The sequence below is a fragment of the Ambystoma mexicanum genome, chromosome 14 (assembly GCF_040938575.1).
Source record: "Ambystoma mexicanum isolate Mex_15411 chromosome 14, UKY_AmexF1_1, whole genome shotgun sequence".
Classification (NCBI taxonomy): Eukaryota; Metazoa; Chordata; class Amphibia; order Caudata; family Ambystomatidae; genus Ambystoma; species Ambystoma mexicanum.
In genome coordinates, this window is record NC_090940.1 from 175,809,595 (window position 1) to 175,837,514 (window position 27,920).

Here is a 27,920-nt window from a genome sequence, read left to right on the forward strand (position 1 = left end):
CAGGGCTCCAAGAAGAAGTCACGTGTTGTGTGACAAGGGAGAGGGGAGGAGAGAGAAAGGGAAGGCAGTTTTGTTTTATAGAAGATTAAAGAAAGACGTATCCATACACTGCTGGTTGTGTCCTTTATTTCCAACACGGCCCTTAGGGTCTCACATCTGGCGATGAGGCATATCCTTGCGCACCAGCACCTCCTCCAACAAAGAGCCTGCGATCCCGCTGTGCTTCCTCCTGCACTCGCCAGCGATCCCGCTGTGCGGCGGCAAGCCCGATCCATGGCCACCGCTTCCTCTCCTCCCGCCGCTCACACGGGCCGCGGTGGAATCCCCCCACCAGCCCTGCGGAGAATCTGAACCCGGACCACGCCTCCTTCCACCTCCAGAGGTTGCCCATACACGTGACAGATGGCGCGGAAAGGACCACGCGCCGTCCCATTTGCCGCACGGCAGTCCGCAGCGGCTGGAGCAAGGCCAAGAGACCAAGCAACATCAGGTAGGTGCCGCCTATTCCCCACTAGGCCTCTTCATACCGCACACGTGGGTTGAAGATAGCCCTTCAAAAGACACCCCACTGCCTTAAATTAAGAAGGAGCATGTGCGAACTTCAGCACAAACCAAGGACACCACAAGAGCCCACAAAGGATTCAGACTCACAGCTGAGCTCCACGTCTACGCTCTGCACAACGGAGAAGCTGCAAGCATATTCAAAAATAAGGAGGCAGAAACCAGAGCACACACCTCCCCAGCCCGTGTCGCCAGCCACGACAGAGACCACACTGCAACCCCAACTAACCATAGCTACGTAGTTTGGTCACAAGATTTGAGGCCCAGCGTACAGCCCACCAACACCATGAGCTCACCCCCCAACCAAGGCGGGTACAGCCTACAGCCCACCAACACCATCATCATGAGCTCACCCCCCCCCCAACCAAGGCGGGCACAGCCTACAGCCCACCAACACATCATGAGCTTACCCCCAACCAAGGCGGGCAAGCCCCACCACCTCCAGTACCCATAACAGGATCAACTGCCACAGCATGGCGTATGCCTCCACCATTTTCGATGACCCTGCAAGCCGACAAAGGCCCCCGGTGGGTGGACTGGCTTGAGGACTTTAATAACTTTATCGCAGCAGCAGGCGAGGAGACATCACCACGACTACGCAGCGTGTTCCTCAACACAGGCGCTGAAGTGAAAACACTAATCAAGACCATTCCGGCAGCAGAGCACCCGGATTTCGCATCACTAGTCACTGCCCTCAACAAACGACTAGTCATAGAGCCTAACAGAGACTATGAGAGATATAGGTTTAACCAATGCACCCAACGTATAGATGAAACCACGGGTGAATTCACCAGGCTACAAAGTGCGCACTACCAAATTCATACATTTTCCCTGGACAAAGCCATCTGCCTACGGGTAATAGAAGGGTGTCTCTCGCCAACACTTAAGAAACAATTCCTCAAGAAGCCCCTCACCATAGAAGAAGTCAGCAAAATGGCCAGAATCCTTAAAAGAGTAGACAGACAAGCAACTAAAATGACCAGTAACAACATCAAAACAAGACAAGGGGGACGTGATAGCAGCAATCCACACGAATGCCACACGAGAAATGGATCTAGCTACACGTCGACCCCCAAGGATGCAATGACAATGCTACCGCTGTGGCATGGCGTTTCCCCATGCAGGCACATGCCCTGCACTCGCCCATAAATGTACAAATTGCGGAAGAGGACACTTCCAGTCCATCTGCAGAGAAGGCAGACCATTCCCCACACCACATTCCCCCCGACACCACAATACAGGTCATACCAAAGGTCACCACAGAACCAAACCTACCAAATGCGGCCATACCAACAGGGGTCAAGAAGATATGCAAGAGTCGAAGAGCTCTACCCTGAGGACAAACCTCAAGAACTTGAGACACAAGACCTGAAACCACAAATTCATGCTGAATATGACAGACCACCACCGCCACGTCAAAACCATTACATCGGGCCACCCTATAGCTAAGACTACAGAATCAACAATACGACACATACTCACAAGACGAATTTGTGAATCTCATTATGGATGACAGAGAAGCAAGGGAAGCACCCCGGATACTAGTGGGCATATGTAGTAGACAGTTTTGCTTCCTCATTGACTCAGGGGCCACCGTGAACATTATGGGGGAGAAAGAATGTCAACAACTTCAGAACAAACCATCGCTGACACAAACACCCTCCAGAATTTTTCACTGCACAGTATAGGATCTTTCAAGCGAAGGCTCATCCAAAGTAAAGTAACGACAACAGTCATCCACGTAATCCGGAGCCCAACAAAGGGGAGGTGCCTGCTAAGCTACACAACTGCCTCGTGCCTAGGTCTAATTGACATCTACATACAAGAGGGGGACACCATACTCTCAACAGCCCCCATATCTGAAACCCAGGAACGCGTCTGCAGCGTGGAACACAACCCACCGCCACATCCTACCATTACGAAAGACACCATCATGAACGAGTTCTCACGTCCATGCCAAGGCTTAGGAAAAATGAAGGGTCCTCCCGTCAAACTACTCATTCCGCCCCGTCCCTCGGCATCCCCGCAGGGTCGGTTTCCATCTCCAAGCCGCAGTATCCAATGAACTCAACTTCTGAAGGATGACATTATTGAACAGGCCATGGGCCCAACCACGTGGGTCTCACCACTTATCGTGCAGAAAGATGGGGGCTGCCTAAGGTTGTGTGTGCACATGAGGATGGCTAATAACGCCATTCAAAGAGAACAACATCCTGGACCAAAAATAGAAGACATGATAGTCCAAATCAACAAGGCTGTCCTCTTTTCGAAACTTGATCTCAACCAGGGCTACCACCAAATGGTGCTTCACCCCAACTCGAGAGGGATCACTACGTTCACCACCCATGACAGACTTTTCCGGTATAAGCGGCTAAATTTTGGTATTTCATCCGCGGCGGAAATCTTCCACAAGGCCATCAGGCAGATCATCAGGCCTGTCAAAGGAACCCTCAATTACAGCGACAACATCCTTGTGTTCGGCAAGTCCCATGAAGAACATGACACAGCCCTCTGTGCCACCGTTCAAGAGGTGGGATTGACCCTCAATTTGGACAAATGCCGGTTTAGCAAGTCCAAACACAAATTTTCCGGACACATTTTCTCGGCTGAAGGTATAACACCTGATCCTGATAAAGTCTCCACCATTTTCAACTTGCAAGAACCCAGCCAGGTAGGTCCTTTCTAGGGTTAGCGGGATATTGCGCTAGATATGTCCCCCATTTCGCAACCATCAAAGAACCACTGCGGCGACTACTACAAAAGGAAGTCCCATTCCTGTGGTCCGACGAGTGCCAATCAACATTCGACACGATCAAACAGACACTGGCTGAAGCCAGAAGGCTCGCCTACTTCAACCCAGGCAGACATACAGAGATTGTAGTAGATGCAAGCCCAGTGGGACTAGGTGCCATCCTGGCACAGACCAGCAGTGCAGATGTTACTCACCACTCTGAATAGGCCAAAGATGCAGAGAAATTGACCTTGGAGATGTTGGTGGTATAAGATTCCAAATTCAGCCTTCCATCCCAGCTCCCCCGAGTACAATACTCAGGCTTCCTCAAAGAGGGGCTCTTTTTCACAATGTACCTCTCTGCTGTTTCAGTTAGAACAGACAGAGGTGTCAATTGAGTACTAAGAGCGGGGAGAACACACACCGCCAATACCAATGCTGCAAAAGAATATCAAGATATTAGACAGGGTTGATATTATACAAGTGATTAGAACAGTTGAAATGATTGGACAACTACCTAAATAGATATTGGAGTGGAGTTGAGATTCCCCGGAATGACACAAATTAGTGGAATTGAACTAAATCAGTATCGGTTCCCACTATAGCTATAGAATTGATAAACAACTGACCTGAATAGAGATAAATGGAGTAAGAGGAATCCAGGACTCTGAAGACAACGACAGGAGAATATAATAAACAGGGAAGTTAGTATAGGTAAGTAACCCCGAACGGCACGAGGGACGCACTAGTGCCAGGTTGGTGCAGTTCAGGAGGGCGTTCATATGCACTTAAGAGCAATCTCACAGAAAAGTCACTCAATGTCCCAGAATCCAACAGAAGACAATATCCATGGAAGACAATAGGTATGTACCTGAGTACACGAGTATAGTTGAATAGCTGTTGAGAAGATCCGGATAGTAGACAGCAAAATTGAAGTGCAGAGTGGCAACCAGGAAAGAACCGCAAGACACAGAAGAGAGGCGTATCCAGTAGCGTTCCGAGTCCAACAACCAGGCGAGCACGACAGGAATGAAGGAGGAGACGAGGCAATCCAAAAGTCAGGCAAAGGGTCAAAACCAGGAGTTCAGATAAGTATTCGTGTAGGAAGACACGAAGAGGAAACGGACGAAACCGCGAGTAGCTGGTAACGCTAATTTGCAGCAACGAGCCCCTTGGAAGACGGTGGTTTTATAGTCGTAAGAGGGGCGCGGTTTGCTGTACGTCTTCCACGTACAAGACGTGTCAGGTGACCTGGAATGCATCGACGTTTGTACAGACGACATGGTAGCTTTTACCTGGACCATAGAGGAGCCTGTAAAAAAGTTGTATTCGGCAAGGATGCCCGCGGGTAAGCCTGAAGTGTAACAGCAGACGCCAACCCGAGACACATCATAGCGTATGCCAGCAGAGCACTGGCCCCGCCGGAGTCAGCTTATTCACAGGCCGAGAAAAAGAGCCTAGCAGCCGTCTGGACCTGCGAACATTTTCACAATGTTGTGATCGGAAAATAATTCATCCTCATCACGGACCACCAGGCTCTGCTGTCCCTTTTCGGGAACCCCAGAATGATAATGCCTCCAAGGATTGAACGCTGGGGCATAAGGCTACAGGAATACGACTTCGACATCATTCAGCGGCCGGGTGGCGAAAACAACCCAGCAGACTACCTACCAAGACACCCAACTAGCAAACCGGTCCCCAGGCAGGGAGACACTGAATACATCTGTTATGTCACAGCCAACGCGCTGCCTCCAGCTGTCTCGCTCGAGTCGATTGCGTCAGCCTCAGCAGCAGACCCCTCCATAGCCTTAGCAACAAGCCTCACAGAACAGAACAGTTGGAAAGACGTCCGCAGTGCAGTACTCAGACATCCAGGTGCCTGCAGGGACGAACTCTAAAGAGTGGCCAAAGTTCACACTGAGCTTGCAGTCCAGGACAAGACGATACTCCTAAGAGGTTGCCGACTGGTCATCCCGGCGACCCTTCGATCGGAGGTCATCAAGACTACACATGAGGGACATCGAGGAGCTGAGAACACCAAAAGACAACTGCAATGTCTGTCTGGTTCCCGTTCCTGGATGCCATGGTCGACCGGTGCGTGAAAAACTGTGTAGCCTGCCATGTACAGCTAGAGCAGAACCTCCGATTCCACTCAAGTCGACTCACATCCCAGAACACCCATGGGAGCGAGTTGTTGTAGATTTCTATGGGCCCCTCGAGTCTGGCGAGTACCTGCTACTCTTCATTGACGAGAACTTCAGATTCCCGATCGTAAAAAGGGTGAAATCCACGGCATTCACCCATGTAGCTGCCATCATTGATGAAGTCATCAGTGAATGGGGATCCCGAACATCATTAAGTCAGATAACAGTCCGCCCTTCAGCGGGCGCGAATTTGGTGTATTTGCGAGACACATTGGGTTCAGCCATCAAAAGATTATTCCATGCTGGCCCCAAGCCAACTGGATAGCAGAAAGGTTCATGGCCTCAATTAAGAAGACAATGCAAAGAGCCTGCATCGAAGGCTTAGATCCACACCATGCACTTTGCCGGATGTTAAGGGACTACCGCAACACACCCCATGAGGCCACCAACAGGACCCCTGTGGAACTCATGATGAAATACCAGGTCTGCACCAGGATTGTCAGAAATCCAGCAACTCAGTCAGAAGCAGATCAAGGTCATCAAGAGAGATAGAGAAGACAAGAATCGAGACAGATGAAAGGAGAGGGGCTCGACCAAAAGGATTCCACATATAGAAGACTAAGTGTGGGTGCAACAAAATTGTGAGCAAAAACAAAAAACAGATTCAAAGTTTGCCCCTCCAAGTGACTGCTGTTAAAGGATCAATGGTAACGTCAGCAAATGACGAAAAGGAGATAACCAGGAACAGCTCACAATTCAAGCATGCGAACAGAGGAGAGGAGAGACCTCTGCCTCCTGAGCCAGACCTGGAATACTATGATGTTTGCAATGAGTTATGGATGCACCCAGAACCCCTGGCTCTACATCGGTGGGAACCCCCTGACAATGCTGATGGTGGCCCTAGTCAATAGCCACAAGGGCACCCGCAAAGGATCATCAAGAAGCCACATATAATAGTTGAAGAATGTTAACCATAAACTGAATGAGTTTAAATTGTTGAGTAGAAGCAAGGACATTTGTTTGGGGGTGTTGTTACATGGCCCTGTCTCTTAAAGACAGGGTTCCAAGAAGGTCACGTGTTGTGTGACGAGGGGGAGGAGAGAGAAAGGGAAAGGCAGTTTGGTTTTGTAGAAGATTAAAGAAAGACGTATCCATACACTGCTGGTGTGCCTCCTTTATTTCCAACACAGCCCTTAAGGTTTTACAGATGGAGTGCTGTGATGACAATAAGTAGCAGTGTGTGAGATTAATTTTACATTGGGGGCGGCTACAGCTCTCTTCTGAATTTACACATGGATTGAGTGGTGTGCGTCTGAACATTGTAAACAAAGCTAAGATCAGAACACCAATGTATAATAATAACATGCAAGCAACCTTGTGCATCAGGTGTCAACACTGCTGAGCTCTAAAATGTTTAACATCCCGATCGTTGTGTAATTGCAATAACTAAGGTACAGCCCCCAGTTAAAATTAGCATTTAACTGCAGCGGACACAATATGCCATCACAACAGATTGCGCATGGCAGCGTTTTCGGTAAAGCGGTCCGTGAAAGGCCCCTTTTTTCCTGAGGGAGACAGGAGTCCTGCATGACACATCACAGCAGAGGGTTTTAAGGCGATTAACCGGTGTCCTACAGGTCACTAGGTCATACAGAGAGGTGAGAGGTCAAAGTGCAATTTGGAAGCTTATGCTAAGAAGTGCTGGACAGCTCTCGGTCTGCTAAGATCTCCAGGGGTCTGCATGTAACTAATAAATGTTATGAATGGATGGCAAAGCCATTTTGGGGTGGGGAGACACAGCTTTCCTCTCTTCTTTTATGGATTAAAGATCTCTAACTACAGCGTCATCTTGGGAAGGTGACATAGCAGTAATTAGCAGATTCAGTCTCATCTGTTGTGTCCAAGGGCTTTCAACAGACGTCAATGTACCCTAGCACTACACCGGTAATAAAGTTCATCTAATTGAATGTTGGGGTTTATAAAAGAATCGTTGGACGAAACGTGTATTGTTTAACCTCTCTTTATGTGCTAGAAAAATAAGTGTGTGAAATCTACACAGATTAAGCATTTTTTAATCGTATGATTTTTTTGGTACTTAATTGTAATGTCGTAATTATAACTAATAATTCAGGCTCATCGAGTTATCGCAAACGTTAGGGGCCTGTAAGTAGTACTTGGAGCAATGTACCCCAACGTCTATGCTTTCTGTTTGTTTCTAACAAGTCCACCCTTTCGTTAGTATGCTCGTAGGTTAAAGTTGACAAGTTAGAAATAACAGTGCTGTCCTGCACACGCCTTTCCCATTTTCAAACAAACACTCGCCTATTGTGTTCCCCGATTTAAATTCTCCAGCCCCAGCCCTCGGCCGGCTAGTTTCTTTTAACACCTGACGTGCTTCTTCCGTGTCCTTGAACCACCAATTTCTTCGGTGCTCGCTCCAGAAAAGGCACGCGACTGTCGGACTCGGAACCCATTTAAACGCCTCCCCGGCCTCCCATCCACCATCCTGTTACCTTGAGATTAGCCTTTAACCCTGCGCTCTTCGCAAGCCTCTGCAAGTCCGAGTACTTGAGCGAGTCCAGCTCCTGCACGGTGGGCACTTCCATGTCGAGTCCTATCTGAGACAACGTTCTCTCCACCTTCGCCGAGATCCTGCCACAAAAGCACAACAGAGACGAGAATCCACAGCTGTTCACTTTGCCACGAACAACAACCGGCTCTGTACTTTGAATCTGCGCGCTCAGTTCGTCCGTTACTCTGTCCCCACTGACACCCAACCAACCACAAGAAGCAGTCACGCGTCGAGAATCCTGATTGGATAAGCCCAGCGACCTGAAAGACCAATCAGGCAGCGAGCACAGCCAATAGTTTGCATTCAGTTGTAGCAAGTGCAAGGAATAAACTTCGGCCCCGATTTCGCAATTCCCAACGGCCGCTGGGCAACTTGTAGCAGATGGTTTTCTGCAACACAGACACATTCAGCACAACACCCAACAGCAGTTTGATTGACATAATAATTGTTATTGGTTTAATTTGAAAACAATACTGTAAAAACAAAAGTATATTTATTAAATTGGTTTTCTTCATTGCTTACGGGGCTATCATTTAGCTTAAGAAAACCGTTGGGAAAAAAGATTACGCATGCTATTGAGTAGTGGGGCTTAATGCAGAGGATTGTTCACTATAGTAAAGACAGCACAACGAAAGTAAACACATGTAACATATATATGTATTTTGTGTATATATATAAAAAATCAAAGAAAGCAATAACACAATTATAACAGCCCGTTTTACCACAAACATCTTTCAAATTGTGAAGTATGTGTTTCATTTACACTGAAATGTTGCTATTCTAAGATGGCGGCTATGTTTACCTCATCCGGAGACTGAAGCTTTGTTCGTAGTCCGTCTTCTATTTAATTTTCTTCTACACACGCCCTTTTCATGGGGTCAGTCTGTAGAAGCTGCTGTATTTGGTTCCCAGTGTGTCAAAATACTAAAGTAAACTGTTGACCATTTTTTTCATTGGTGCCCGAGACAATGTTATGCCCCACTCCCATCCTGGGGGGATCTAGTAGTAATAGTCACTATCTTGTATCATGGGCCATGATGAGGTTGTTCTTGAATAACTGATAATAGCAGCGAAAACTAGCCGTCTTTTCTGTGGGATAAAGCGTGGCTTGCTTGTGCCCTCCTCCAACCTAAGAAGCCCCACTTTCTCTGGGAGCAGAAAGGGCAGTGCGACGGAAACGCGTCAATGTTGTCCAATCAGAACCCGAGCTCTAATTCTAGTTGCAGCGTCCAGACATATGTTTGAACTGGAGGCGCGCATATCGCGCCACAGGTGAAAACTGAACATGTCGCGGTTCAGCAGGCGAATACAGACTCGCACTCGAACCAACGGCACTTCCTCTGCAGCAGAGCAGCCGCAGACGCCCCCGCAGCTGAAGGAGCCAGTGGCGACCTCCGGGGAGCCCGAGCCCGCCGCTTCTCTGCCTGTGCTATGCGGCCGCTACAACCTTAAAGACATGCTCGTGTTCCAATGCAGCCAGTGTAACACCGTGCTGGGTGACTCGCTGCAAATGTGCGGGGAGGATGCCAACTTGGACTGCGTCATTTGTTTACGTAAGTGCGAGGACCATGGCCAGCAGCGGGCTGGGTTCTGGACAATGACAGTGTGGCCAGGCAGCGTTTGTGTCAGTGGCCGCAAGGTTGGGGGGCGGAACGCTGGTGGCATACGAAAGGCACTGTTTGGGGCACACAACGTGGATGCTTTGGGTTAGTGCGGAGTGGGGCATAAGGCACTAATCGAAATATACCTTTAGGGCAGAGCATACTAAACGAATTCATAAGCCTGGAAGTGTTTTAGTGTGGGGGGAGCCATGCAGGGTGTGACCGGTGACAGTAATGATATTGCCATAATGTAGAGGCCAAATAAGAGGTAGAGTGGAAAAACTTTGGCCACAAGCTTTATTATATCACGAGCTGTAGTGGAAAAAAAACAGCCAAACGTAATGAGATAACACAATTATTTTGGGGAACAAGGGATCAGGTACTTCCACATAGGGCCAACTCGAGGCTGATCCCTGCCGCCCCTGATCCCTGCCGCCCTTCATGCAAAAGCTTGTGACGTTCGGTGGTCCCAGCGTGTGAGCTGTGTCTGGTGTCTCTTCTTTGACTTTTCAGTTGAACTTCCTCTGCATTCTTTTTGTCTTTTCCATGTAAGGTGGAGAGGTATATGCCTTTCATCCACTGTTGTGCGCTTTTCCGCGCTCTGAGGCATGTGCATACCTTCTTATCGCTCTGGTGACCCACTTGTGATGTGGCCCCCTGAGGGGCATTAGTAATGTTTTATCCTCAGAGGTGGATTCTGGAGCATTGGCTTGCCTTCCCTTGATCCCTTTGTGGTGTGGCGTGTGAGCCTGTTCCACTGTGTTTAAGCATACTTTTTAGCTAACTCTGATCCACTTGTGATATGGCCCCTGGTGAGGCGCTATTACTTTTCATCCTCAGAGGTGGGTTCTTGAGCTTCCACTTGCATCCAACCTGACACAGTTTTGTTTTTTCCCCTGCAAACAGGAGAGGTCTTTGCCTTTCATCCACTGTTGTGTGCCTTTTTTTTTATATACTTTATTAACCCAAAGGGGTTTTAAAATATTTTTGTGCTTTGATTATCAGTTCCTTTATCTACTTTTCTTTATCAGTCGTTGATAGGATCAAGTCCAGTATTTTTGCTGTGGCCGTTACCCAAGTTGTTCTTCCACCCCCAATTAGTCTCGACCACCAAACCTCCTCGTCAAAAGTATGGGCTGTAGCTAGGATGGGCTTCAAGTAGGATCTCCTGATGTTTTCAACTCCTGGACATGATAGGAGGAGGTGCCTTGTTGTTTCAATTTCATTAGGATTTTTACAGAATCTGCATTTGTTAGATGATGCCATACCTCGAATAGCCAGAATTTCATTTGTATGTAGCAAGTTTAAACGTGCTCTTAGGAAGTACTCCTCAGCTTCCGATTTGGATATTTTGCCACAAATGGTTGGAGAACATGGAGTTTGTGGTTCACATACGGCAAGTGCGAAACCAATTTGTATGATGCTGCCGGATCACAGGTGCTAGCCAAGTCAAGTTCGTTTAGTAAAATCTTAGTTGGATTTTCAATTAGCTCTTTTTTGGAGCATTGGATCAATTCCAATTTAGCTTCTTGTTCTGCAGTATTGATTTAGGACGGTGCATCGGCCTCCCTCCGCCTCGTTACTGACTGCTACCAGTAGCTGAGGGTGATTTTCCAGCAGAATTTTCCTGAACAACATCATGGTGTTTCTTTAAACTATTGATTGTGGTGAGAGCTGGCTCAATTCACGTCTTATTATGACCAGAGGCGTGGAGTTGGGCAAATTCAGGACTTTCCTCAAATAGTAGCTTTCTAGTGTGAGCCAGATCTTTTTCGGTATCCCTGGCATAGCTTCAGCACCATAAACAAGTGAGGGAACAACATTGGCTTTGTAGTAATCTACGACAGGTGCTAAAGAAAAGCGGCCATACTTCCTGTCCATAGCTTTGGCCTGTGAGGTTAGACTCTTAAGTTTTTGCTAGCAGGTGTTTTTGCATTGCGTTTTCATGTTGCGAACTGTCAAGCATAATGCCTAGGTATTTGAAGTCAGACACCTTCTCAATGCGTCCGCCCTCCATGTACCAGGCAAAGCTGTCACTTTTTCCACGCCCCTTTCCAAAGGATAGAATTTTGCTTTTCGACTTGTTAATTGCGAGGCAATTTTCTGAGATATGTTCGGCAAAGTTGGTTAGCTGTCTCTGTAGACCATGGGTGCACAACATACGGCCCGCGGGCCAGTTGCGGCCCGCCATGCCCTTTTGACCGGCCCGCGAGGCACAAAGACTTTCCTAATGGAGGGCGGCCCGCGCGGCCGCCCTCCATTAGGAAAGTCTTTGTTGACTTCCGGGCCGGTGAAAACACTGGCCCTCATTGGCTCAGCACACACACGCATCACGTCGCTCCTACGAGCCACGTAATGCGTGTGTGCTGCACCAATGGAGGGCCAGCACTACGGCTGGCGTGGTCCATAAGGCTTGATGCCGGAAGGCATTTCAGCCTTGGACCATGCCAGCCGTAGTGCGATTCCAGCGACTTCCAGCTTACCTGCCTGCCTTCCAGCACGTCTCCGGTAAGTGGTCTGTTTGTGTTTGTGTGTCGGGTTTATTTTGCTTTATGTTTGTGTGTGTATGTTGCGGGGTGGGGGGGTGTATGAATGTTTGTGTTTGAATGTATTTTGTGTGTATGTTGAGATGCGGGGGTGGGGGGTGGTGTCGGATGTGTATGAATGTTTGTGTTTGAATGTATTTTGTGTGTATGTTGAGATGCGGGGGTGGGGGGTGTCGGATGTGTATGAATGTTTTGATTTGAATGTTTGTGTGCTGAGTTGGGGGTGGGGGTTCGGGTCTGTATGGGTGCATGTTTGTGTGTGTGCTGAGTTGGGGGGGTGGGGGGTTCGGGTCTGTATGGGTGCATGCTTGAGTGTGTGTGTGCTGAGTTGGGGGTGGGGGGTTCGGGTCTGTATGGGTGCATGTTTGTGTGTGTGCTGAGTTGGGGGGTGGGGGTTCGGGTCTGTATGGGTGCTTGTTTGAGAGTTTGCTGATTTGGGTGGGTGGTTCGCGTCTGTATGGGTGCATGTTTGTGTGTGTGCTGAGTTGGGGGGGTGGGGGGTTCGGGTCTGTATGGGTGCATGCTTGAGTGTGTGTGCTGAGTTGGAGTTGGGGGGGTGGGGGTTCGGGTCTGTATGGGTGCATGTTTGTGTGTGTGCTGATTTGGGGGGTGGGGGGTTCGGGTCTGTATGGGTGCATGTTTGTGTGTGTGCTGATTTGGGGGGTGGGGGTTCGGGTCTGTATGGGTGCATGCTTGAGTGTGTTTGGGGCATAGTGTTTGGTTGGGGGTGAGGGGGCCATGGGGCATATTGTTTGGTTGGGGGTGAGGGGGCCATGGGGCATAGTGTTTGGTTGGCGGTGAGGGACAGGGGGCATAGTGTTTGGTTGGGGGTGAGGGGGCCATGGGGCATAGTGTTTGGTTGGGGGTAAGGGGGCCATGGGGCATAGTGTTTGGTTGGCGGTGAGAGACAGGGGGCATAGTGTTTGCTTGGGGGGTGAGGGGGCCATGGGGCATAGTGTTTGGTTGGCGGTGAGAGACAGGGGGCATAGTGTTTGGTTGGGGGTGAGGGGGCCATGGGGCATAGTGTTTGGTTGGCGGTGAGAGACAGGGGGCATAGTGTTTGGTTGGGGGTGAGGGGGCCATGGGGCATAGTGTTTGGTTGGGGGTGAGGGGGACATGGGGCATAGTGTTTGCTTGGGGGGTGAGGGACAGGGGGCATAGTGTTTGCTTGGGAGGTGAGGGACAGGGGGCATAGTGTTTGCTTGGGGGGTGAGGGACAGGGGGCATAGTGTTTGGTTGGGGGTGAGGGGGTCATGGGGCATAGTGTTTGCTTGGGGGTGAGGGGGCCATGGGGCATAGTGTTTGGTTGGGGATGGGAGCCATGGGGCATAGTGTTTGGTTGGGGGTGAGGGGGCCATGGGGCATAGTGTTTGGTTGGGGATGGGATCCATGGGGCATAGTGTTGCACTCCAAGAGTGAACTCAATAATAAAGCTAAAACAGGCACAGTTAGGAGATGTACATCCTTTGCTTTTTTGAGGAAATCTGACTCAACGAAGGCCATACTCCTCTTGGGTAACCCAAACAGCAAACTATAGCAGTCCAAAATAACGGAATGTCCAATCAAGGGTCAGTAAAATATATATAATTTAATTAAACAGACGATATACAATAACTAAATCGAAATAAATGATGGCAATGGAAAATGTGTAGTACAAAATGTAAGTTTGAAATGCAATAAAAATCGTTGCCCCTCAAAAACATATCTTTTTCCATGTGTTTAATACAAATTGGGGGTTGAAAAAGCCACCTGACATGTCCTGCCTACCGCCCCGCCCACTTTTACTTTTCGGCCCACTATAGCCCTCATGTAAGGTACTTTCGGCCCTCTGTCAAAATCAGTTGTGCACCCCTGCTGTAGACCAATGGCGGTTTGGTCAACGAGGATAATATCATCAGCATACAGGATTCTTGATATTTTTACCTTTCCGAGTTGTGGTGGAAAGGCTCTAACCTTGTGCTTTGTTTCCTTGTAGTCGCCTATGAAGCTCAGAAAAAGTGCAGAGGCCAATGGACAGCCTTGTTTGACCCCACGGTTTGTGATGATCTCTTCAGATAGGGACCCTAGATGGTCGAGCCGGACTTGTATTCTGGTATTAGTGTAGAGTGCTATGAGTGGATGTAATATGGCCGCTGGACAATTCCAATTTCTTAGCTTCTCCCATTCTTGCTCTGTCTACTTGGTCAAATGCTTGACTTGGGTCGATGAAAGCCAGGAAGGTTCGAGAGCCACCAGCTAGAGACTTGCTATTTAAGATACTCAAGGTTAGGATGTTGGTATTAGTCCCCACGTTCTTTTTCAAGCCGGACCGAAAGGGGTCGTTGCAAGGTGCCCCACTTGCCCATCTTTGGAAGTGACGGAGGAGCAGTGATCCATAAACTTTGCCAATCACGTCTAAGAGAGCAATAGGACAAAAGTTCTTCGAGTCGTCATCTCTATTTCCTCTTATAAATGGGAACCACTACCGCGGTGTCCAGGATTTAGGTAATCCCTTCGCAGTTGTAGATCTTTGGAACACTTCGCTAATAAACCAGGACCATTCCTCAGAATGCTGTTTCAGGTGCATGTTTTTCAGGCCATCCGGGCCAGGGGCCCTAGAATTTTAAAGTTTTTTTCAAAACTTCCATGATGTATTCACTATCATGGAGCTCAACCCAATGCGACATACTTCGTTCCTGTATGATTGTGGGTAGTGCAGAAGAGTCCTAGAGGAGACTTTTTAAGTGCGTTGTTCAGGTGTCTTCGCCGATGCCATTGATTAGTGAGTCAGTTGTGGTTTGTTCTGTGGAGTTGATCAGAGCCCAGAATTTACAGGAGTTTTTACCGCAAACAAGCCTCAACATTTCCTCCGAGTCTCTTTGGTATAAGGTGTGGCGATAATCTTTTAGCCATAACTTGTATTTTTTCATCTCAAGGGTCAGAGCTTGTTTGTTTGCATCGGAACTGTTTCTTGCAAATGCTCTTTTTAGTTTTCTGAGTGGGCGTCTTCTTGCGACTAAAGTTGGATCATAAGTGTGGACTGATTTAGAATTTTGTTTTAAAAAATTTTTTGTCAGATGTTGCACAATTCAATCTTGTTTTTTTTAAAGGTGTTAAGCAACGCGCCATAATACAGTTGAATGTGAGCATCTCCCGATGGATCTAAATGGGCATATTTGTTTGTCAGAGTAATGATGTTATTTATGCTCAGTGATAGGCTATTTCCTTTCGGATTTACTTCCACAATGGAATTTGGTATTTCTTTTCCCAACAAAGTAGCTGGCCGTGTTGTGCACAGTAAATTGTGGTCGCTTGCCGTGGGTTTAATGATGTAAAAAGAGACAATAATAGCAAGCAGGGCAGTTGAAACAAAGATGTAGTCAATGGTGTCCGAATTACGGCCTTCCCATGTTGGAGTGTGGTTTGTACTAGCAAATATGTTGTTGAGATTAACAAGGTCTTTCGAAGTCATCAGGGAGATCCAATCTTTGCCACGCGACTCTGCTGCAGTTCCTGGTGGCCGTGGAGACTTCTTTGCACAAACTGCATTCAGATCTCCACAGATGAAAAGATGAGGTTCAGAGTGGTCAATGTAGGATTGATCGATTTCTTTCTCCATCATGTCCAGGAAGTCTTGGTTTGAGATGGAATCTGGATTCCAGTAAGCATTTATAATTGTGGCTGATGTTGTCAATATTTTGCCCAGGCCTGGGTTCCAGTAGTTCCACTTCACTTGAACTGTTAACATAAAGAGGGTCGCTGTCAGGATTTTGGTCATTTTCATCCCTTTCCCAGTTCGTATCGCACTTAACAGGCCCGATGATGTTCTCCCTTTTGGGCCTTTCTTAGCCGGGGCAAAGGCTATTTCGAACCCATCAAGGATGGGCTTAGTTGTGTTAAGATGGGCAAACCCTTGTGTGTTCCAAGAACCTAACTTGATGCTTGAGTTGTTGATGGGTTGTGACGTTGCCTTGAAAGACTTCTGGACGGACTTGAATTGCTATTTTCTTTGAAGAGCAAAAGATTTTGGAAGCCAAGTCCATAGATTTTGTAGAGGGTTGAGTTTTTCCCTTTCAGTCGGCTGCAACATTCTGCGTGAAGGTTCTTTTGATTGATGTTAAAAGGCCACAAGGTCTTCTTTTGTTTTGATCAGCCTCCTCTTGTCGTTCTTTGTTCTTGCAGATGAAAAATTGACTTTAGTCTTTACTTGGTAAAGCTATGCTTCTTTCCGCCCCACTTGGCGTATCCAAGAGTGGTTCAATTGGCTTCTCATTATCACGCAGATCAAAGTGGTTGTTTTGGGTGTTGGTGTGTGGGGATCTGGTATAGTTATAATTCTCTTTGGTTTTCCCTGAGCTCGAGTATTTTCTACTTGTCTTTGGAGTTTCCTCATATTGTTGGTATCTGGCTTCGTCGATTTCTCTGAGATCATATCCCAATTTTAGAAGGTGTTTCAAGGAATCGCGCAACTTCTGTTTTACCGATCTAGAGGTAATAGACAAGTAGGTGGTGGCCTGTCTACCTTCATGGCTTGGCTCAACTATTTGGAGATCGCTAGATTCCACTGATCTACGTTTTGGAATGCTATGGAGCAGTTCCATGACTTTTCTTCTTTTGAGGATGACATATTCTCGGCTGTTACATATTTGTTCTAGTTTGAAGGCTGGGTTCGCTTTCTTCACTACATGATTTCTGGGTTTCGGTGAGGCACCACTTCCTCGTGTTTCCTTTTCATATCTAGTGGGTTTTCTGTCCTCTCTACGGCCTTCTCTCCAAGTGACTTTCGTCTGCCGTTCTCGGGCGTTCTCCATTTTTTTCTTTTGATTTGCTTAGTTTCCTCACTGGGCTGAGATTTAGAGAGTTTGTTGCTTTTGAAAGGTAGTGCCTTTGCGGGCCTTCACTTGATTTCTTGATTCCCTTCTGAAGTATCCGGTCGGAGCCCCATTTATCAATTTGGGCCACCTTCTTGCAGCGATCTTCCAATGACAAAAAGAGGGGTTGATCTCTTGTATCACTTGCTTCTGTATCTGTTAGTGATTCCAATTTTTGGTCATTCGGACTGTCAACCGGCAGGTTGTCATTAGCGGTATTCGCGGGAATTCCCTCACGATGTTGACTCAAATTTTCAAGGGCTTCCTCCATCAGGAGGTCCTCGGTGGTTTTTAAGGTGTCTGAAGAGCTAGATGTCTCCATCAAGTCGATACAGATAGGTGTGGAGCCCTCATCGGTGTAATTTGAGATTGTGCTGCAGGGTTTGGAGGCTGCCGTTGGTCCCACTTTTTGATCCAGCTTCCTACTTGATTTGGGGACCAGTCCCTTTTCCAGCACAGGAAGACCAGTTGTTTCTCGCAACTAGGTGTTAAGGCGCGAGTTGGTTTAGAATCTGCAAAAATGGGGAAGTCTTTGTTTGTTAGTAGCTCCGTGCCCTTGCTAGTAGGTTTTTCAAGGTCAATCGTGATTGTCTCGTTGTCTTCGCATACACGGTTGTGATGAACCTTCCCTCCGGGCTGACTGCAGACTTTACCCCTAGCTTTGATGTCTCTTGAGGGGGTACTGATGGTCTCCGACACTTTAGATACATGTTGTAAAGAGGTGCTTGGCTTGTTTATGAGCTTCCCAGGTCCACCTGGCGTGTCGGAGGGTGATTGGTGTGATAGTCCCAATACGCAAAGTCTGGCACCCTACCTCTTTGAGGGTGGATAGGGGTGCATGTAACTGTTCTTCCGTAGTCACCAGTCGATGCGAAATGAGGCGTTCTCTTTCTTTTTGTTTTTCTGGTGCCGCAATATAGCACTCCAAATAAAGCAGTTTGGAGTGCATCATTGCAGAAATTGTACTGTGATCTTTTAGTGTGTCGTTTATGGCCTCATACAATTTTGTAAAAGGCGCAAGGGCAACGGTTACTGCTGACATAATTGTCAGAATGTCAAGTTTTTTCTTTGGTGAATCTACAGGAGTAGATTCCGGCAGTTCACTGAGTCTTCTGTCTTTCAAAGGAGTCGATGCTGTTGGTGGACGTGAGTCTTTTTTTGCTGGTCTAGGACGAGATGGAGTTGTGGTCAGGGCAACAACTTTTTCCTTTTCCTTAGGCTCCTTTGAGTGGTCAGCTTCCATGGGTTTCTCCCTTTGATTTTGGTCCATATCTTTGTCTGGCGGTTCTTGTCGGGCAAACCTGTTCATGTCCACTAACGGTGTTGCACGAATGTCGCCTGTGGTTTTCTCCTCACAACTCATTAGAGTTGGATGAGATCCGTCCGTCTGCTCTAATAAAAGAGGGGAATCCTTTCGTGGTAAGGCCTCTTGACGCTGAGGGGCGGGCAAGTGTTTGTGCCTGTTTCATGGTTTTTGGCCACTGAGGGTATCTCTGAACTAAACACTACTTCCAACATTTCACTGTCACTAATTTCACAAATGTTTTCTTATTTCCTTTTGCAGCGCTTCCCAAAGAAATCTTTTAGGGTGTGTGATAAGGGAGTGTTGTTTTCCACTGGTTTCTGATTTTCTTTGGATTTTAATATTCGCCTGGTTGTTCGTTTTGCTAAGTTTTTTAGGGTTACTGGAGCCCAAGGGTTCGTCCCCCTTGTTTCTTGTCTGCCCACATGAATGGGCGGAGTGACCGCCAGGCTGAACTGGCCATGTTTTTTTATTTCTTGTAGTCTTTTTGCATTTTTTTAGGGCATGGACCTTCACCTTTGTTGACCGTAGGAGCTCGTTGGGGAAGGGTCTGAATGGTAGCTCAGGTCATCCGAGTCCACCCATTCTCCATTTGGATCCGGCTCAGAAGTCGTGGGTTGCATGGTTTTCATTTTAGCATTTTGTTGAATAAACGGCAAGCCTTCGTGATGTGGCAATGGGTGGATTTCAGCTTTCACCCTAAAAGGTTGTCCATTGGGCATACATCCTGTTTGTGGGGCGTCCAAAGCTTTCTCGGCTGGTCTATTGCTGGGTAGTGTATTGGTTTGAATATCCACACCGGTGCCGTCTTTAGCATCAAACACAGGAGCACTTGTAACATTGAGCTTCTCTCCTAAACTTCTCCTGCGCCAGCCGGCTCATGCTCTCTGTCCGCCTCCAGCCCCTCCGAGCCGGCCCCTCCCTTATCCGCGCAAATCGACGCCGTCCATCTGTTACCACATCACTTACCTGTCGTAGGGGGTGCTCCTCTTCACTTACCTGGGGTAGGGGGCGCACCTATGGGTCCCGGCGCGCCCCATCCTGGCGCTGCTATCCCCGATACCAGCTGGGGGGACCGCGGTCTTCTGCGGCACTCGGCGCTTCCGGGGTTTCTGTGTCTCGGGATTCGCGCATGCGCGGAAGGCCGCGTTTTGGTCTTCGCGCATGCGCAGTCCACGAGACGCTTGGGAAGCCACAAGCTTGCTCTCCCAAGCCTCGTTCTGGGCACGGCAGCACTCGGGGACAGCACGGCTTGCGTTCCAAGCCTCCCGGGTGCTGCCAGCCCTATTTAAGGGATGGAATCTTGAGACTCACCGCGTCTCAACGCGGTTTCTTTCCGGATCGTGTTTTTCGCTCCTGCAGCCTTCCGCTGCGTCCATTTTTTCCTTGTTGGATTCCTGTTCCTCCTGTTCCCTTCTGTTTCCTTGGTTTTGGTCCTCCCTTCCCTTGGTTCCCTCAGGCTGCCTAGCTCATCTCCTTCCCTCTCAGCCTTGCTTCTCTTCAGCCTTGCCTGCTGCAGCCTTCCTGTAGCCAAGCCATACCCTGCTTTGGACTATTCACTCCTGATCAGCCAAATTGCCTGCTGCCTACCCTGAGCCTTGCAGCTTCAGCCTTGGACTACTCTCCTCAGACCAGCCAACTTGCCTGCTGCCTTCCTTGTGCCTTGCAGTCACTGCCTTGGACAATCTACTCAGCTCAACTATTGGTCCCCAGCCGTTTCCTGGAACCTTGCTACTTCTTTTGTGGACATTAGCCTAAAATCTTCAGCCTACTTTTGGGGTCTCTCAGAAGTAGGTTCCAGCATACAGTCCGCAAGCACCGGCCCTCCAGACTGCCCCGGCGCCACGAGAATCAGGGAGGTGCACACTTGTGGTGTTGGGAGCTGGTCCACCCCTAGCCCTGTTGACACCAGGGAGAGGGCTGCACCGGTTTCTCGCGTTACACCTTCTGCAGTCATCTGTCGGACAGCCTGGCGACCTCACCACGATCAACTACCGGAAGTTCAGGTACTCTGCGCCCTAGAGACGCCATCTTTTTTTTTTTTTTTTTAAATATATTTTTATTGTTTTTTTCAAGAAACATACAACCAGTATCATCAACACGACAATCAATTAAATATCCGCAATAATTCCCATTCCCTCCCTCCCCAAGTGAACCCGGACCGGGGTTACGCAGTCTGCTGCTGGCATTAGGGTGAGCCCGGGCTGTCCGGGTCCTCACCTGAGGTGCTGGCTTCCTTAGGACTGAACAGGGCCGTCGTGAGGGCAATCCACTGCAGGAGGTCCTCCGAGTCATTTATTTTTTGCTGTCTTTGCGCCAGCTCCCAGGCCCCGGTTTCAGCCACAGTCCATCTGCGAAGGTCCTCCCACCATGTTACAAGTTTAGGGGCTCTGGGACACTTCCAGGCCATTGCGATGCGCCTTTTAGCGAGGATGTACATCAAATCTTTGAGCCTGTTGAGAGATTTGTTTTTTTTCCCTCGTGGGTACGAGCCCAATAGACATGCCTTGGGGGATTGCACGTCTAGCGTTATGTCCTCCTCTGCTACCTTGGTCTGAATTTGCGACCAGAAGGTTCGTATGTTCGGGCAGGCCCAAAACATGTGGGTCAGGGAGGCCGCAGGTTCTTGGCACTTGGGGCACCGCACCACACCAGCGCCATTGAATCTCGAGATGACAGCTGGGGTAAGGTAGGCCCTATGGATGATGTAAAATTGGATAAGTTGAAATCGGGCATTCCTAGAGACCTTTTTGTGATAGTGTGTTATTGTTTCCCACTCCGTGTCGCCAAATAGTGTGTTCAGCTCGGCCTCCCATTTGCTCTTGCATGTGAGTTCGCTATGTGTGGTGTTGTCAATTAGGATCTCATAAAGCCTAGAGGTTTCGTGTCCCCCTTCTGCCACACCTATCAGGTTCTCTATGGCCTCGTGTCCGGCGCATTGGGATTCTGCATCCGGCCATCGCCTCCTAAGTCTGTCCAGCACCGCCCCGTATAGAAGGAACTGACCCAGTGGGACCCCAGTCAATTCGTGCAGCTCGGGAAATGTGTGGATGCCCTGGTCATCCACCAGATCGCCCAGAGTGGCGACGCCAGAGGGCTCCCATATATTCCGGATCGCCCTCCGGTCTTCCGGCCTAGTGAACATGATGGCGGCTATAGGGATCTGTGGGGAGTAAGGGTCGGACAGCTTGACCAACTTGCAGGCCCGACTCCAAATTTGGGTGCCTAGGCGGATGAGGTGCGCGTCCAGTGTTTTGGGCATTGGTCCGATCCAGAGGAGGTCCCTGAGCAGCCATGGTGCGTCTGGGGGCTGCAATAGGCGTGTGTCCGTCATGGCATCATCAGCCATCCACTGGATCACGTGCTTAAGCTGGGCCGCTATGTAGTAGAGCTCAAAGTTAGGTGTGTTCAGGCCTCCCCTCTCGTACGGTCTTTGAGTAATGTCTAGGGCAACTCTGTGCCTCCCCTCCCGCTAGAGACGCCATCTTTAACACCATCCTCCGGCAGGCAGCGAGGAGCCGGCAGCCGTCGGAGAGGGGCAAGTCCTCGGGGAGCCATCGCAGGACGTATCGAGCGAGGCGGAAGGTGCTCGCCCCGCCACAGGTGAGTCAGGAGCTGTGGGAGCCATGTTTGAGGGAGCGGGCGGGTTTGGAGTTCGTTCTTCAGACCGCTCGTCTTCTGGATGTAGACTGGGCAGCAAAGAGGGGGCTGCCAGGACTGTTGCAGGTTGCCGCGACAACGGGGCCAGAAAAAATTCCAGTCCTTGATGCTTACTGGTCGTCGAGCGGGCACCCCGAGAGATAAAGCCGCTGCTGCTTGATCTAGGGCGGGCAACTCCCCTGCACACAGGGAATCATTGTCGGGAGAACCATCCGACGCAGTATGTAGAAGGTCCACTTTACACAAAGACTGATATGTGGGGAAATGTCTTCTCTGTGAAAAGAACAGTGGGCTAAAGACTTGGTTGAGACTATCCCAGGGGCCATCCACCCAAGAACAAGTCAATGGGCTGTGTTCGTGCTGGTAGAGAGTTTCCCAGACCCCCCTCCGTTTTGCATACCAAGTAACTTTAGGTCTCACCCTAAGTTACCAGGGGACTCCAGACGTGGACCCCTTGCTCACTGCTCTTAGAGAGACACAGCTTCACCTCACTGATGGCCAACAAGGTTGAAACATGTGTATGGGTTTGCTGTGGTACTCTTGTTCAGAGCAGAATTGCCTAGCATTTCGGTGCTGGGCTGCCCCTAGTCAGGACAAAGACTGATATGTGGGGACATTTCTTCTCCGTGAAAAGAACAGTGAGCTAAAGACTTGGTTGAGACTCTCCCAGGGGCCATCCACCCAAGAACAAGTCAATGGGCTGTGTTCGTACTGGTAAAGAGTTTCCCAGACCCTTGTTTTTGTTATTTATACCTGTAAGGATGAACCATGGAAAGGTGACGCCTAGTCTTCATACGCCCAGAGTCTCAGGTGCAGTTCTCTCTCTCTCTTCCCCGGTGTTCTGCAAGAGAAGCGGAAAAACACACACAGTACTTCATCAGTTTCACCCTTATATAGGGGTTGGGACTGTGTGGACCAATCAGGGCTGCTCTGGCCTCTTTTTCTATAAATGGACCCCCAAGCTCCACCCCCTTTCTCTTTGCCCATGGTTTGCCATGCAGCCTCACCTGTCAACACTGGAGTTTTGCGGGGTACCTCCGTCTCCCTGCCAGACGATGCTATCAACACTTCCGTAGCGTTGTACTTCCCACAGGCAGGTGAGCAATGATTGGGAAATGCGGACTCTGATATGTGTAACTTGGTGACGGCATCTGTGGGGAAAGCCGCGTGGCACGTGGTTGCAGGGGAGACGGGAATGTGCAAAATACCGTGACCGCCTGCCCGACTCTCCCTCTGTGCCGAGCCTGCGGTCACATGCAAGGGCTTCCCGTTAGCTGTGTCCTCCTTTATATAATGACCCGCTGTGAATGAAGAGTTTGGGAACCGCTAGGTCTTTACTGTTCGTTTCCAGTTCGGCTCCACGCGATAAGGGAGCGGGAACCGCTGGGCTGTCGCTGCCTGTTTCCTTGGCTCCCAGCTCTGCTGGGTTCAGTCAGGGAAAGGTGTCGCCGCTGTTCCCTCTCATGGTGGTTACCTAGCTGTATTCCCCCCTCACGGAGGTGATTCCACCATTTCTCCCCTTCCTCCCGTTCACAATACCCTTGCCCCATGGCGCGTTAACTACCTGCTCTAAAAAGTTGCATCTTGCCTCGCCCTACCCCGGGCAGGGATCTCCCCCTCTAAACTCTACGTGGATCAAGAACTACTCGCCCATTTCCTGAACGATTCGCGGCGGCGTGGGATTCCTTGTTTTGCTCTCTTGGATTGCCCTTTCCGAGGCGTTTGCTGCATGTTGTCTTTTCTGCGCTTCCTTATGGTATTTGCCACCTTTTGCCATTGCCTCTTTTGAGGCTTCGGAAGCAGTTTACTCTCCTTTCCTCTTTTTACTTCAATTTCCTTGTGGTGTTTTGCCACTGTTGCCAGGCTTCTTTTTGAGGCTTTGGGGTTGCTTTCCGCTGTCATTACTGCTGACCCCTCGCTGATTTGTGTTGGTGGGTGCCAATTCTCCGGTCCAGGGGCCATCCTGCCCTCCTCACAGGCCCCCACTTTGGATCATTCAGCTGGTGCTCGGATGACATGTTGGAGGAGCAGCAGCTATTTGTTGTGCTGTTTGATGCAATTCCGCACTGTCTCTAGTTGGTGTGCTGCCCCCCTGGGGCCAAGTGTTGGCGCATGTCAACCTCGCTGTCCCCTGGCCATGCAAACTGTGGCTGGGTAGGAGAAAGTAACCCTTACTGCATGCAGCGGTTCCTCTCGCTCGGTTTCCCCCAGCCGCTGTAGGTTCGCTGATTTTAAAACAGAAAATCTTCCGGGGACTCAGTAAATTGCATGCTCTGTGCTGTCTTGCTTCCAATGTGAATGCTTGTTCTGGCTCCCCATGTGAGTGCCTCTCCCCCCAGGGCTGGTATTCAGACGGAAACTGCATGTTCCTTTTGTCCACAGAAGTGTTGATTTTGACAAAGCAGCCATTGCTCCCAGCCCAACTTGGCGAATAAACTCCACATGTAGGATTTACCCCAAGAAACATCTGTCATAGCTTCCCCTTGTGCTGTGCAGCTGACCTTTGCATTCGTTAGATAACTTTATAAAGGCAATGGAAGGGGAAAAATGTACGTCTTTTGTCTTATTGTGTGCTGACAAGTTGCATGGGTCGGAAGTGTCACTTTGTCGTTTTGGGACTCCCCACTAAGCAGGTTCAGTCCCCCGATGTGGTTGTTGCCACCAACTCAGAGAGGAGCTGCTGTTCCATAACAGTCTCAGATGCTCCCCTACTTGTACCATGGTAACCCCTGGGCAAGGAAGAGCATGTCCCCATGCTTGGGTTCCTTCTATCTTGTGGTGTCCGGGTGGGACCTGAATTGAGTGCCAGCAAATAAGCCGGCAATGTTAATGGCTTCCCCCATCCCTGCCCGGTGTGTTTGAATTGCGTTGACGCACCCGGTTGACATTGGCACTGTTTTTTATTTAGATGCTAACTTGAGGAATTTCGCTGTGTACTTCCCTTGATCCTTACCAGGCTGTCTTCATGGCTTGAAAGAACTGGGAGTGACGCATCGTGATAGGTACCCAGAGACAATAAAAGTATGTACCACATCACCCCTGTATAGGGATGACATTCTACATGTGTAGGTGCCAATCACTGGTGTGCAGCACTTACATGGCCTGGAAGGGGGGTTAGAGGGCTGTCTAAAACTTGCATTTATGACCATGGCACAGTTTGCTTTAAGTGTTGGCCTTGCTGGCATCTCGCAATGCCATGCTTACTGCCTAAATAAAAAACCCGCCTTCATAGGCTGGCAGTATCTGGGCGTGCTGCATCATATTCTGCCCCTGGTGACACTTAGCATACTTAAACAAATGCCCCCTTAATTAAAAAACAGGGTGTGAGTCTGCATGAGTTAGCTGCAATCACCTCTCTCAATGCGTCTCGCAAATGGCCCTGGGGAGTAGGCTTTGTTAAACTTAAATTTGTGAGCATGCTACTCTGTGCTCGGACGTTTTTCATTGCGGGCAAAAAATCTTTGTTCATATTTATATTCTACTCGCGGTTTCCTCGGGGGCTGTGGCCAACTCGGCAATCCTCCATTGCCGGTGTGCTGCTCTATTTGGCGACGTTCTTCTTGAGCTTCCCAGGTTAAGAAAACAAAAGTGCTTATGCTGTGCTTTATGTCATCCTGCTTCCCAGACGAACGCGGAAAACCAGCGCTATCTTCCTGTTGGGAAGGGCCTCTTATTTTCTCCAACAGCGCAGTGTTGCCCCCGTGCCAAAACAGCTGCTCCACCTGTCGAGCCCCTACCCCACAGGGTTTCACCTGCCATGGCTACCTGACCAACACTGACTGCAAATTCAGTAGCAGGAGCAGGAATCTTCTTGCTTTTCTTTTGTTTCCTTTTGAAACATTTTCACTGTTGAGGCCTTTCTTGTGGCGCGTGCCGCGTTGCAGCCTGGAGGGTTGGAGGGAGTCAATCCCTTGCTGGTCCACCACGCCGCAAAACCATGCCAAGGGATTAGGTTTCTGCAGGCCGGCGGCTTCCTCGCATCGATTAAAGCTGTCTGCTGTAGCTATACAGCAGCTCTGCGGCTCTTCGCCCCATAGCCGCTTGTTCTGAGCCGCTGCGACCTGCCCCGTTGAAGCTGGAGGGGTCGGACGTGGTCAATAGTTTTGTAACTCTTTATTCCCCCCGGCCTTGGCTGTCTTGAGTCCTTGGTAGCTGGGCCCCGATATGCCAATATGTTACGGTTTGTAGACGTTCCAACATTCCTTAAATGATCGTCAATTTCACTCTTCCCCCCCCCCCCCTCACCATCTGTTGCCTCGGAGGCAGCTGTGTGCGGCTGCAGCGTGCCGCGTTGATACCGGAGGTGATGGCAAGCGTCAGTCCCACTGTAGCCATTAATTCGATGCTTTGCTTAAACCTGGCCCGGGCTGCTTTGCTCCTTAATGACCTTGTTGTCAAATGGATGTTGCTAAATATTGCACCCGCCTCTGTGCACAACTCGATGCTTCCATTATGCATCGGCACCGTCTCCGCTTGGAGCAGTAAAATACTTTGTATCTGCTGGTAAAGCCGCGCTCACTGCAAGCGGCTGTATTGTGCAGCGTTGGAGCAGGAGGGTTTGGACGGAGTCTGCCCGTCCACGATTCCTGATACTCTTGTCCACGGAAATTGCTCACTGTGAACAAAAACTCACCCTGGCTGTTTTTCTTCTTCATAGCCGGGCCGCGGTATGCTCAGTAGTGAACCGTTGTCTGCTCCGGAGGCTGTCGCTCTGCTTTGGAAGCCACAAAATATTTCTTTCCTCCAGCAGCAGCCCTGTCCTTTTCATGCTGTATGCCGCGTTGCAGCTCTCGCCCATCTCGTAAGTGTGGGGGGGAACGGGGCGATGGCCCTGCTCCTGCACGGGCTTCTGTGCTGGCAGGGGAGATTAAGACCGGGGGCTGCCTGCCCTCCTCCAGATATAGGCCAGAATTGGCCTGAGGGCAGGCAGCCCTTTCCCCTTTGGAGGTGTTCTGTAATATTTGGTATCCCATACCGATCCGGTATCCCCTGTCTTCGGCTGTCTTCGTAGATCGCAGACCAAAGTAGGAGAGTTCCGAGCCTCGGTATGGGGTACCAAATGTTGCACAACACCGGCATAACGCCCGAGTTCCATATTGTCCAGTCAGGGGAGTATTCAGCATTGCCAGAGAGGCTGGGGGGACAGCCACAGTGAAACTCCTGCTACTTTGCCCTCAAATGCAGTGCACGCATTTCCAGGTTGTCTCATTCGCGCCCACAAACCACCCACCCCTGCCCCAATCAATTTTTTTGGTAACATTACTAGTGGCATCTCGCATTTTAATACAACAAAAAAAAAACGGCAGAATCATTACAGATGCAGGGAACTCATCTATTAGAGCTCTGTCCAGGCGCTCTGGGGCAAACTACATGCACATCAACTAATTTGCATATGGATTGCACCAACAGAAATTACTTCACAGAAAGCACATTGCAAGGAGCATCATCAGTCTTTGATACTTGGAGGCAGAATGCAAGTGACTTTAGAATAAGTTGTCATAAGTAAGCCAAGTGGCAAATAATGTTTGTGGTGCAAAATACCTAAATTGCACTATTATATATGGAGCAAGTCATGATTTTTAAAAAAAATAACAGCATGATATATTAAACCTTTGAAGTGAATCACTTACAGAGCTGCAGATAGGACGCAGTCTGATTACATGGTCTGCCCAGGATCACACACTTTGGTTAATAGTGAAACCGGGATGGAGACAATTTAAGCAACTGAGCACATCTTCACAGTTTTCGTTTATTTTGATATTTATTAATGTTTCCCTTTGCATTTCATGTGCTTAAATACTACTTTATTTATGTAAATGCCTTAGAAGCAAACCACATTACATAACAAACGTCCCTTTCATTATTAACTTTACACTATATATCATTATAGAAATATGTTGAGCAATAAGAGGACGGATTTTGTTTTATTCTCCCCCCCCCCCTGCATGCAAA

The 27,920-nt window shown here is 49.1% G+C and overlaps 2 protein-coding genes across 4 annotated transcripts in view; one reads left to right on the forward strand and one right to left on the reverse strand.

Moving 5' to 3' along the window:
- NUSAP1 (nucleolar and spindle associated protein 1) overlaps positions 1-8,350 on the reverse strand; it is a 449,447-nt gene extending 441,097 nt beyond the window's left edge. Inside the window, exon 1 of one of the 2 annotated variants that reach the window (XM_069638852.1) lies at positions 7,950-8,350. In XM_069638852.1, the coding sequence (XP_069494953.1) occupies positions 7,950-8,042 (93 nt within the window). In that variant the 5' untranslated portion in view covers positions 8,043-8,350. The remainder of the gene's footprint in view (positions 1-7,949) is intronic. The other variant, XM_069638853.1, reaches the window with a different exon arrangement.
- Positions 8,351-9,134: 784 nt separating this feature from the next.
- The window catches only part of OIP5 (Opa interacting protein 5), a 302,425-nt gene continuing 283,639 nt past the window's right edge, over positions 9,135-27,920 (forward strand). Inside the window, exon 1 of one of the 2 annotated variants that reach the window (XM_069638855.1) lies at positions 9,135-9,561. In XM_069638855.1, the coding sequence (XP_069494956.1) occupies positions 9,294-9,561 (268 nt within the window). In that variant the 5' untranslated portion in view covers positions 9,135-9,293. The remainder of the gene's footprint in view (positions 9,562-27,920) is intronic. The other variant, XM_069638854.1, reaches the window with a different exon arrangement.